The following is a 13,600-nucleotide window of genomic DNA, read 5'->3' on the forward strand; positions in this document are numbered from 1 at the left end:
TTAGCTTTGGTTATCCTTTATCTGGAAAGGGGGGCAATTAATCCTTTATATAAGCATCCAGAGAGCTGACTGCATGTAGGTTTAATGAATACTGAAAAGAATATTGTCTAAGGCAATTCCATACAGCTTTGATACTTGACTAACTCCATTAAAACTGGCCAGTTATTTGCTGTTCCACACAAACCTTTGTTCATCCCAAGTTTTTTAAACAATAGTAATGTGTTGCTTATTCTATAGGTGCGACTGGAATGGCCAACTGATCTGGCTGTCAATCCAATGGATAATTCACTGTATGTTTTGGAGAATAATGTCATCTTGCGAATCACTGAGAACCATCAGGTTAGCATCATTGCTGGTCGTCCAATGCACTGTCAGGTTCCTGGGATAGACTACTCTCTTAGTAAACTGGCCATTCATTCTGCTTTGGAGTCAGCCAGTGCCATTGCCATCTCACACGCTGGCATTCTTTACATCAGTGAGACAGATGAGAAAAAAATTAACCGCCTTCGTCAGGTCACCACAAATGGCGAGATTTGCCTTCTGGCTGGGGCAGCTTCAGACTGTGACTGCAAAAATGATGTCAACTGTAATTGCTATGCTGGTGATGATGCTTATGCAACTGATGCCATCTTAAACACTCCATCCTCCTTAGCTGTGGCACCAGATGGTACGATTTACATAGCAGATCTTGGAAACATACGCATCAGAGCCGTCAGCAAAAATAAACCAGTCCTCAGCTCTTTCAACCAATATGAAATCGCTTCACCAAGAGAGCAGGAGCTGTACATCTTCAACATTGATGGCATCCATCAATATACTCTCAGTCTTGTCACGGGAGAATATCTATATAATTTCACCTATAGTGCTGATAATGATGTGACTGAGTTGGTTGATAACAACGGCAACTCTCTGAAAATTAGGCGGGATACAAATGGAGCTGCACGCCATTTTTTAATGCCTGACAATCAAATTGTGACTCTTGCTGTCAGCACCAATGGTGGTCTTAAAGGAGTGTCAACCCAGACCTTGGAACTTGGATTAATGACCTATCATGGAAGCAGTGGTCTCTTGGCAACAAAAAGTGATGAAACGGGATGGACAACATTTTATGAGTAAGGCTGTTTTTAGAATAACCTATAGTGCATATTCATTGTCTATCTGAGTAATCATCTGTCTTCATAAGGAAAAAGGTAGTACTTTTTTTTTTCATGCAGGATGTCTCAGATAAGGTAGGTCTAAGCATGTTGAGTGGTCTCCAAAGGGAGCCTGAGCACTCACTTTTGCATGCATGCTCTTGTTTACTCTTATTGTGTCACTATGGGTTTTCATATAGCTTGAAATGTTTTATGCAAAAATAAAATTCGACAGAATCAAAGATGGAGCCAAAGAATGGATAAAACATTGGTAAGAGAACATTGAATGAATTAACCAGTGCTCTGGTTCAATCATGGGAAAAAATAATACCATTATAGTTCATTTACAGCTTTTTTATCTATATTAAGAATGCAGTAATATATGTCTTATAAAAATAATGCATATAGATGTAATAGTTAGGACACCAGGCTATAAACCAGGATACTATGAATTCTAGTCCTACCCTAGGCATGAAAGCCATCTGAGTGACCTTGGACCAATCAGTCTTTCTCAACCCAAGTCACTTCTCAGGGCTGTTGTTGCAGCAAAATTAGGATGTGGAAGGAGTATTGGATATGTTTACTGCCTTGAGTTATTTATAAAAAATAATAAAGGTGGAATAACATTTTTTTTTAAAAAAAGATGCCACATAGTCTTTATTATTGAACCCAGAGAAAAACAACTTTGAAGTAATTTTGAAGATAGAGCTTGGTAAAAGTGGGTGTAATTTTGAAATGCCTAAAGAATTTATTGGTGTCCAGTACTAGTAGGACAAAACTTTGTTAACCTTGTCTGTCAGGACAGAGGATATTTATTTGCCCTATTTATACTGCCTAATAGACTGTGGCTACACCCCAGTAATCTTCCTCCCCACAGGGATATCAATATTAGAGTTACTTTTGGAATTCAGGTAACAAATCTTACCCTTCAAATGTCAGGATAGTGGGATCATCTTCTATACAAGCAGATAAAGCATTGATAAAATTTACCGATTGCTTGTTTCTGCAAATAGTGAGGAAATTGCATCCTAAAATATATATTTTATAAAATCTATGTGATATACTATTTCCAGAGAGTCCAAAAATTGCAATTACTTCGGGAATTAGGTTAGAAAGAAAATGCTTTTCTATATAATTGCAAGAGATTAAAGTGTTGTGCATTTTTGAAAAAAACAACCTACACAAGCAAAGCAGGTTTTTTTAATTGGCATTCTGCAAATATGGACAATGAAAAATACTAATTTTCAAAAAGATCATTTCATAGATAGAAATGGATAAAATATTAACATACACATCTAAGCTAGTTGTTTATCTTTCACATAGAGTTTGCACTCAAAAATAAAATAACTACTTATAAGAAAGCATGCAAACTTTGTATGCTAAGAAGCAAGCTACATTACTTATTTAACTCTATTGCTAAAAGTTCAGCCCCACTGTCCAAAGTGGAATATTTTTTTAAGAACACATTTGCTATAGATGAATATTTGCATGTTAGGAAATTGTCCATTGTAATGGAAAATCAAGACAGTGCCTCAGATCTACTCACAAGAAGCTTGCTGTTTCATGTGAGCATTTGTACACTTGGTTCCTCACAATGTTCCAGTCTGAATCTAATGCTAAATTACTGGATTTAGGAGGAGGGGTGGGGGGAGATCATCAGTTTCTACTTCCCTCCTCTCCTTGGGTACAGCCACCATAAGATTAGAAGCTTCAGATTCTTAGTTTATCATTAGATCAGCTTTCAATTATATTTGAACCAAACCAAAAACTATCTTAATTTAAATCAGACAATATTTTTTAATAAATCAATGATTATTTTTTTTTTACTTTTGACCAGTTTTTTTTTAAAAAAACGATGATTTAAACTAACTACAGATTCAGGTATTACTGAAATGCAGTCAGTGCAACACAGGAGACAGAAACAACAGAGAAGCGAAAAGAAAACTGTGTAGACTTAGTTTGACAATTCTGATCGTAATTATAGTTGTTTTACATGAGACTAAAACAATTTGTGTACATAATAACAATTACACAAGGAAACTGCATCTAAGGGCCTTTCTCTGTTACTGAGTTCTCTATCCATACCTGACCAGCAGCTATACTGGTCAATGACTGAAATAAAGATTTGATTTGACAACTGGCACAATACTGCTACATCCAACTCTTCAGTTAGACAACAACTGAATGGCAGCTGATGAGATTCAGAGGTAGGGAAAAGTGTATACATCAGCCAATAAGCACAGATCCCACCCATTACTGGACACCTGCTTTTTCAATCACATCATATGAAGTAAAATGGAAGAGATTATGTAAACCTTGTGGCAGCTCTTAAATGCAATGGTATTAGGTTAAAGAAGGAAACACTGTTTAAATATTAGTACAGCTAAAGATGACAGATATCCCTCTCACTCATGGACCAGATATGAAATTCACATAGCCTCATGAATACATGGAAGTTGCTATGATGTTTGCATTGCTTGGTACAAGTGGATTCAAGTAGGCAGACTTACAATATGAGAATTACACTTTTCAGAAGAAATGCCTGTTGCAAATATGTCCTGTGAATATTTATTATTTCCACACCCTCAACCAGGGTCATGCTTTTCGATGAACAGAAAGAAGTGTTTCTTTCTTTTTGACTATTAATGGCTTCTTTTTTTAATGTATGATTCTCACACCAAACAAATGTAATTTGAGAGCATAAATAATCATATGTCTGGTTTTTCTGATTGAAAGATAGTATTTTCCAAGGCTGTATTCATTTTTTGTTATTTTGATGAAATTTGTCACTGAAGAAGTTCAGCAGTGCCATCTGCAGGTCAGTTTGTAAAATGATAGTAAACAGGTGCAGACCTTTCTTAAATCTTCCTGATAAAAATTGCAATGTGACTTTCAAGGGTAGTAAATGGGTGACCACATCCCATTAGTCCTGGTTTGCAAGACTAACTTCAATGTATTTGTAACATTCTTCATCCAATATAGCATGAAGTACTGTTTTGAACAGTAAAGGAGAAGAAAGAATGGATAGATTAAAGTTTTCTTTGTTTTAGTTGTTTGGGTTTGTTTTTTCTAATCTTCATTAGTTTAGGCATACAGATGTTCAGTTCCTGAGCTGTCAGATTATTTTGTTTGTTTGTTTGTATGTTTGTTTGTTTACCCTGTTTCCTCCAAAATAAGACATCCCCTGATAATAAGCCCAATCGGGCTTTTGAGTGCATGGCAATAAGGTCAAGTGCTTATTTCAGGGTTCAAAAAAATATAAGACAGGGTCTTATTTTTGGGGAAACATGGTATTTATTATAAAATTTATCTAACCACCCATTTCCCCAAGAGCACACAACAATAAAACATCAATAAAGGGGGAAAAATTGTTTTTTAATGACTAGCCAAGGTTTATAATTAAAATAATAGTTAAGTTGCAGATTCATGCAGAATAATGGTAAATGGTGTGTGTGTGTTATTTTCAAAAGACACACAATTTGTTAACTTGCAGAATAAGGTGCCAATGAGAGGAATGGATGCAGTTGGAGATTTTTTTGGAAATGTTGAAAAAAGTAAATGTACTTGAGAAAAACTATGCAAGAAAGAATAGGGTAGAGCCTTCCTTATCTGTTTTCGCTTTGGAACAGAGGCAAACCAATATGCCATTACTCCTGGTGCAGAAATTCTGCCAAGTCCTATGTGATTTTTCATTCTGAAATGACTATTGGCTGATCCCACTAGTGTAGACATAACTCATGAATCTTTACTACCGTAAACATAGCAAGTCTCTGAATAAAACATAGACAAGCATAATATGCATTAGAAACACCCAAAGCAATAATCGTCACATATTTTAGAAATAAACATAATATACTGACTGTAACTATCCCATAAGATTCCCTCCTTTAGTAATATACCTTAATCGTGGCATTTTAATAGCTCTCTGATGTTTCGTGGCTGCTGATTCTCCCATGCACTTATCAGATCCCAGGAAATGTCCTGCTCCATCATACTTACTGTGTGCAATAAATGTTTTACAGCTGCCTCCTGCCTCAATCCATTGGATAATTAAGTCATATTGTCAAGCTTCTGTTGCAAACTAGTCAAGGCATTCTCTTCCCAGCGGATGGCAAGAATTTTTTTCCAGGACATTTGATCCTCCCATATGATATTCAGTCTGTTGCTTTCTTTTCTTTCTGGACAATTCTCTATCTCCACATATCTCAATGGGCTTACACAATGGCATAATTTGCCACTATCTATTATTAGTATGCCATTAATATTTCACTGTTTCCCTTCTTTTTTTTCCTTCTTTTCAAAGCTTTATACATACATACATACATACATACATACATACATACATACATACACACACACACACACACACACACACACACACACACATTCATACTCCCCCAAAATTGCTAAATTAAAAAGAAATATCAAAAATATTTATTTTTCCTATCAAGTGAAGAATTGCTGGTATTCTCTCAAATATAGCAAATATAGTAGAACTTCTTGATCTGATATACAAAAATTTCAATGTACTTTTTCAAGAGTGAGTTGTTCAGGCCACCTGGAAATTTATCTGTGTTGACTCTCTAAAAAAATGCAAATGACCAGCTGTCTGCAAGGAGTATAAATACTTCCATTCCCCACCATCCAATCAGAGCTGAAGAAGCTTCTTGGATGAGAAGCAAAACATCTTCAAAGAAAAACAGAAAGTCCAGTTGCTTCTTGAAAAAGCATCTTTGGGTGCTTTTGACCTGGATGCCCAAGACTCTCCATAGACAAAAATCTCAATAGCCAACACATGATAGCAGAGTTGTATTTTTCTGTATTGCCTTTACTATCTAGTGGTCATCTGAAATTTTTTGGTACCAGTTTTAGTCACCCTATTATTTATCCTTGCATTTCAAATAATTGTTCTTATTTGACCTTATGTCTCAAGTCACTTTATTGGTTCCACACATTTTCCATATAAAACTAAATCCTAGTGAGAAAAATGACCAGGTATTATAATATTGCAGCATTTTATTTAATGTGACTATTATTTAGCGTTCTAATGTTATAGCCTTTAGAGGGCCTCTGGAGCCATTGGATGGATCAGTGACCAAGGCCCTTAGGCAGAAGAGTTTTCTTCTTCTATCATTTATAAGGTATTGACAGCAAAAACTGGGCACTCTAAAGGCAGCTTTGGATTATCTGTTTTGTCAGCATGGTTTTGCCTAGTTGAATTGCTTGTGAAATAATTGAACCTATTTGCAAGATGGATATACTGTCTGAAATACTGAAGGCCTATGTTTAAAAGAAGAAAGGAATGAATATCTTGTATGGGGAAGATTGCTGTATTTATTTTGAGATGTAAAAAGAAGAAATAATAGAAGAATGGGAGATGTGATTACATTCTGTAAATATATCAGAAGGGTTCAATAATAATTTTCCAGGGATGATTATGTGGAAAAAAGAAATTCCCAAAGGTATACTATTTCCAATAAATCATCCCTTTGATCATACATCGTATTTTCTTTGGTATGTGAACTTAACAGTATATTCCCTAAAAATATGTAATTATTTAATACTAATTAATATTAGTATTTAATACTAAAAATTATTCCAATTATTTGTCTTTGGTTAATAGATTTGTTTCATAATCTGTTTAACATTTAACATTAACAGGTAGTGCATGCTGATTTAGCTCAGATCTAGCTACTTAAATGTGATTTCTCTTTTTTCAGTTATGACCACGAAGGACGCCTTACCAATGTAACTCGCCCTACTGGTGTAGTAACCAGCCTTCATCGTGAAATGGAAAAGTCTATTACTATAGATATTGAAAACTCCAACCGTGATGATGATGTCACAGTAATTACCAATCTTTCCTCTGTGGAGGCTTCCTACACAGTTGTTCAAGGTACAGAAATACACTTCCCAAAGACTTTACACGGTTTGTGTGAGTAAGAATAATGGCAGAAGATAAATATACCCAAGTGGGGCAAATGTTTACATAGTCTGCTTAAAAATTTGATAACACCAACTTTAATTTAATATTAATTCAAAGATCATCATTATTTCTTGATTCAGAAGAGTCCCCTTCATTCCTGCCATTTTATTTTTATTTTTAGGCAATCCCAAATACTAAACAATTTAAGAATCATGGAAGTAATTAAAGAATTACAGAACCAACAAAACCATCATTATTTTTCATATTGTCAGGTTCTAGTTTCACCAACTGAAAGTTGCCCAAAGTTCTCCATCCTAGTGCATGAATATTAAATATCAATGTGCTCTATTAGCTCTCCATCTAAATAATATTCCATAATCTTTGAAGTACAGAATCCTGTTTATTCCAGTGTCTCAGTGGTTTTATTTCTTTGAAGGAGAGATTGCAGTTTCATCTTCTATTCACCTTTAATCTTAATAATTTATTAGGTCTGCTGAAAAATTATTCCAGCTAAGACTGATAATTGAGGAAATAGTCCACTTTTTCATTTAAATGTATCAATATCCTGATGATATCCTAAAAAAACTGGGTGACACAGTGTTGTTCAGTATAACTAAATGGGAAATATATTCTGTTCATTTCAATTGCTAAATTACTTTGCGAAGTTCCACATTTCCATGTGGGCCCTGGCTGACGTCTCTTGTTTGACAAATCAACATATCACTACTATATGACAAATGACAGACTCCTTTTGTGTTGCACCTTTATGCTTGGCTTCGCTTGACTGCTTTCCTGTCTAAAACAAATCTTGTATAGATTATCTTCCTTTCAACAGCAAATGCCTTTTCAGCATTTAACATAAAATTCTCCGAAGAGTAAGGGAGACTAAATGTACATAGTGTGTCTGAAATTTATTACAGATTTTGAAAGGTTCTTGGCATGAGAATAAACAATGATATCTCCATTTGGTCATCAGACAAAACATCTTTTGATAGAAATGTTCTTTTTCTTCTTCCAAAAATCCTTCTCATATAGTTTTATGTACGCAAACAAAAAATTATTTAGGACAGAAGAATTAGGAAGTCTTAAAATGAAATCAAAATTACATTAACTCTCAGCTCCTCTGGAAACGTCAGTGCTTTGCCGGGTGATGTAGCACACACCCACGCACGAGTAAGTGGAACCAAAACCCGTTTTAATGATAGCTACACAGCGACTTACAGTAGGCACTGAACTGGTTAATCAGAAACAAAGTCGGGGACACCTGTGTTCTCGTCCGGCGCGGTTTTATAGGGAGTGGGAGTGTTTAACTATCATCAGGTAATCTGCAACAGCTGCTGGAATCAAATCTGCCGCTCGGTTCTCCTGTCTTTGGGCGCAGATCTCTGATGTCATCCTCAGCTTTGTTTACAATCTGCTACATAAACCCCCCTTCTTTCCTTCTTCATGTACCCCACTCTCTCTTCTTTGTGTTCCGGCCGTCACCTGCTATCACCCATGCATACAGTCCTAATTGCAGTACCCCCCCTCCACTGTGCTCTGTCGCTGGATTTCGTTCTGGGTCATCCGGAGGGGATTCCCCCCCCTTCCTAGTCTCCCTTGCTGACATGGTAACGCAGTGTCGAGGGGTATTTGGCACTTGACATTAACCTTAATTACGGTAGTTTGGGCCAATTAGAAGTTGCCAAAATTTGAGAAAACATTGCATGGGGGAATTACACTCTTATACAATTGCCACACATTATACATTGCTTTCTTACTCATAATTATAGATCTGTGACAACATTTGTCCTTTAACTCTCGAAATGCAGAAAACACTAGTATTTTGTAATCAAATAAGCTTCTTGCCCCATGTCAGGGTTTCCTCAGGTTACATTTCTGTATGTGATTCTAGAAAAACATAAAGTCTCCAGCCTGATCTTAACAGCTATCAAAAGATTCATGATTTCAGGAGTTAATTGCCTGCTGTGTACCATCTTGCTTTTCTCCATGTCCTATTCCTATTCAAGTTCTACTTGAAACATGATACAAAATAGAGATTTGTTACTTCCAGTATAGAATTTCTTGAATTAGCTTTGAAACAGAAAGTCTGTTCAATGCCCTTTTTAACAATTGAACTATATCACTACCTAGAGTTATATATTTAAGATGGATGTCTACAGTATACACATTTTCTAAACCAATCATCACAATTTGTCCATATAGAAAGTCATCTAAAGTTAGGTTGAAGATATCCACCAACATTTTTCATTGGTTAATAAAAAATATTTCACTTGTTTCAAGTTTTGTGTCTCTGCATCAATGCAAACAAGTCATATCAATTGTCCACTCAGTGTACACAATTGACAGGTGAAGTTCTTGATTGTGTATGCTGTGCACCTTGTCTAGTTCTGAATCAAAGTTAGTCAATTGTACAGGTGATTGAGGTTCCTGAATCTCTTTTCAATCCATTTATGTAATGGATATCAATCCATATTAATCATTAGAAAGCTACCTGTTATATTAGCCAATGTGCTTGCCTGTAAAATAAACTATTTTATTGTGCTAGGAACTATTTTGATGACTTTATTCTCACTAGTGAAAACTTCAAGATATCTATTATGATTTTGTAGAAAGATATTTACTTAGTTATTTACACATTTATATCCCATCACAAATGGAGGATTTGTTGTGGCTTTCACAATATGAAAAGTTCATTAGAATATACACAGTATCCTGAACTAATAAAAATCATAAATTAATAGATCATCTCAACAAGAGCCACAAGGACAAAACACCTCTAATACTCTCAGAACCTAAAGAAGTGGTTCATAATTGGGCCTTTATGCAGCATTGCATTATTCCATTTTTTACTTTCCAGAATCCTTTTTTTAATCAACATCTGTATGTATAAAAACACTAGATATCAAAGTACATTTTCTGGAATAGGAAATAATGGGATTCCCCTTCTTTAAGAAATAATATATATATTCAAAGAATAACTTTCTTACATACATATTTCTCTGTCTCGTTCCATGGTTATTGTATAAATTCTTTCTAAATCAGGTCAATCTACAATGCATACCAAAAACATCAGATATTTATTATACAAACTGGGCAAAGTTCTCCATCCCAGTGCATGAATATTAAATATCATTCCTTGGAAGATTTATCCTTCATATGGCTTTGTGAAAAACTTTAAGCAGTTCTTCTCAGAGAAAAGATTTTCAACAAGAAAATCCTATGTACCTCACTTCATAACCTCAGTGTACTGAATCCTGAACTACATTTGTTATGTACATATTTAAAGGTTCTATTATCCCTTTGCAAGATTATTTGTCTGGTTTGCATCTTCAGTTACAATCTCTATTATTCCCTTATTGATTTGTTTTGAACTGATTCCTTAAAATTGTTAGAAAGTTGTTATTTCCTGTGATAGTTGCTCAACAGTTCTGAAGAGGTATGAATACAATACCATTTACACCCAAAGCTGCATGTGATTTGCATTATTTATCATTTAAGATAGTCTTTTAATTATTATTAATTCAGTTAGGAGGACTGAAAACCATGTAATTTGAGCACATGCTGCCAAGATGAGGTAGAATAGAGGTTTGTGGTGGGTTGTTTTTTTTTGTAAAAAGAAAATCTTCTTATTAGCCCTGTTGAGCCAAAATGATGAGAATTTAAATTCATTATATGAAGTTAACAAATTAAGAAGGATAAATAGTTGATGCTATTACAATATGCATCAAAGGACCCTATTTGCTTATTTGCTTTCTTCAGAGCAAGCTATAATTATAGGGAGCTGATTTCATCCAATTTGCTATTGCTAGTAAAGTCTTTCGTCTGCAAACTCTGCATGCAAAATTTGATGCTGTCTTCAGTAAAACTATACTTCAAAAACCCTAACCCTGGCAATTGTTCATATATATGCTTTTACAAAGATCAGGAAAAGGACAACTGCCTAAAATAACACTAGAGTTATCTTTTTATCTTGTGGTCAAACAACTCCTTCTAAAGGTGTCTATTATTCTCCATTGTGGGTTGTTGTTGTTTTTTCATTATAATTGTGTAGGGTAAGCCATTCTGTTTTCTGAAATCTCTATTCTTAAAAATTCCCAAGGCATGGATGGTACAGACGTAGAAACCATATGACAGATAGATAATGACCAAAAAATCAAGAGAAGCATGTTAGTCGTTCTGTTTGGAGGTAATTAAATTTCTCAACTTAAGAAGAAAAGTTTAAATGTAATCACTGGCAGAGTTCTGCAAAGAAGATAATGGAAACCTTAAAGAAATTATTCAATGCTGCCTATGCAGCGTGACACTGTTAACTAAACTAAAATGAAAAGAATTCTGTGGACGATTGTCTTAAAATTTAAAATAGTATCATTAAAAATAAATATTGCCATGGGACAATAACCTCCTCACAAACCAGGGACTATTTTTCAGGGTTATGATTTTTTATTTCTCTCCAGCAGATGATTAATTAGATAGATATTTTCTTTATTACAAAATGATAGTGGTTCTTCGGTGGCAGCTGCTCACTCTGCTGTCTACTGTCTTGCGGGAGAGATTCCTTTTTACTATTCTGAAAACTAGATCAGCCAGTCAAGAATATAACTATCATAAATATCAAGTTTTATTTTTGCAACTTCTGCCAGTCAATAAAAAGCCAGATGTCAGGCTGGCTAGTAATGTTTCTTTAAGGCAGAATGAAAAGTGACACTCATACAAAAGATTGACTCTGGCAGCTCATTCTGTGTGAGCATCATGCCTTAAGTACTGAAACCTAATCTATAACTGAGCTATATATCTGTTAAGGGAGCACTGAAGGCAGTATAGAAAGAATAGAGATGAATCTGTCTTTTCTCTAAAAAAAGTTGCAGCCACCTCTTTTGATATTTTCAGGTTGAATAGATTTCTTGCTGACCCAACACTTCAATTAAATTACTTGCCGCCAACTTTCTCTCAAATTATACATGTATTCACAAATACTAGTGAGGTTTGCAAAATAATAATTATAATAATCAATTGGTATTTGATTTACCGTTAAGGAGCAAACAGAAAATATAGTTCTAATAATCAGAAATATGCCTTCAGGCTTCAAACATTTCATAGTATTTCTTTCTAATAAATCAATAATATTGTAAATATCTGCCTTATCTAAACACAAATAGTAATTGTAGGAATATGACTTTTAGTTATATGATTTATGGAATATTTCTTCCCAGATCAAGTGAGAAACAGCTATCAGCTCTGCAGTAATGGCACCCTGCGAGTGATGTATGCAAATGGGATGAGTATTAGCTTCCACAGTGAACCACATGTCCTGGCTGGTACTGTGACCCCAGCAATAGGACGATGCAATATTTCACTGCCAATGGAAAATGGCTTAAATTCAATAGAATGGCGCCTCAGAAAAGAACAAATTAAAGGAAAAGTTACTGTGTTCGGAAGAAAGCTCAGGGTAAGTCCTATAACCAATTTGTTTCTTAAATTATTGTTTTCAAGTACAGGTTTTAGCTTTTTCAAAATCTGAAAGCATGTCAGATATTATTTGTTCAGAAAACTAGACGACCTCTCTGAAACATTAGCCTATGAATGAGCAGATCCAAGCCTTCCACTACAGAGAATCCATGATCACAGGTGGAATTTTGGACCAACGGTATACAAGGGGGAGAAGACAGAATATTTGTGCTTCCTGCTCTTATCTCACACATCACCTTGCAAAATATCTCTTCCTTTCCTATTTGTACTAATGGACTATAGTAGTACAATTGAACTTGGCTGAAAAAGAAAAGCTCTTACTGGGGAGGGCGGGATGGGCCAGTGGCTCACCTGTCCTTTGAGTCATGGGAATGGTTATTATAAGTAGTAAAAATAAATAACATAAATCATTATTTAAATGCTGTTGTGGAACTCCTTCATTCCCCCAGCATGGGAAGAATATGCTTTAAGGAATTCTGAAGAAATAGACTTATGCAAATGTATGTAAAACATTTCTTTGCTGTTTTTCAGATATACTGACTTCCAAAGCACTTTCACAATTGTGAAATGATACAGTATCAATAAAAATAAAACCAGTGTAACAAAGGAAGACATCAATCAGTCAAATCTCTGAAAAAGTTGAATTTTAAAAAGTGTTGACTCTAAGACCCTATCTTAAAAGACATCCAGACTCCAAGTCAACTTTTGACATCTGGCAGTCTTGCTGCTTTCATAGCAGACAGCCAATAAAACTATTGCATCTTTGGTCAGCTAGGGTAACAATTCCTATATGCATGTTCATTGTTTGGATGCTCATTTTAACTTTTCTTACTACTGGTAGCTAATTACAGTTTTCAGTATGTGAGCTCTTGCTTAATGGTCGGGGTGCGAAAGAACAGTCAAAGAAACACTGTGTCACTTGACTGGTGATCCATATTGGTTCAATGATCCAGATATTAGTTCAATGATCAATATAAATCCACAGGATCTATATTGGTACAATGTATAGTATTGTAGTTGTGACCCTGTGACTTGCCTTTGGTTGATCTGAATTCCCAAAGAAAATGATTTG

At 35.0% G+C, this 13,600-nt stretch overlaps 1 protein-coding gene across 6 annotated transcripts in view; it reads left to right on the forward strand.

Moving 5' to 3' along the window:
• Nucleotides 1–13,600, forward strand: part of TENM2 (teneurin transmembrane protein 2) — a 959,433-nt gene that overhangs the window by 921,250 nt on the left and 24,583 nt on the right. For all 6 annotated transcript variants that reach the window (XM_087887374.1, XM_034406200.3, XM_087887377.1 and 3 more), the window contains 3 exons: nt 238–1,112; nt 6,854–7,029; nt 12,273–12,508. In XM_087887374.1, the coding sequence (XP_087743500.1) occupies nt 238–1,112; nt 6,854–7,029; nt 12,273–12,508 (1,287 nt within the window). The remainder of the gene's footprint in view (nt 1–237; nt 1,113–6,853; nt 7,030–12,272; nt 12,509–13,600) is intronic.

This window comes from Pantherophis guttatus, chromosome 2 (assembly GCF_059756535.1).
Source record: "Pantherophis guttatus breed Tessera chromosome 2, ASM5975653v1, whole genome shotgun sequence".
Taxonomy (NCBI): Eukaryota; Metazoa; Chordata; class Lepidosauria; order Squamata; family Colubridae; genus Pantherophis; species Pantherophis guttatus.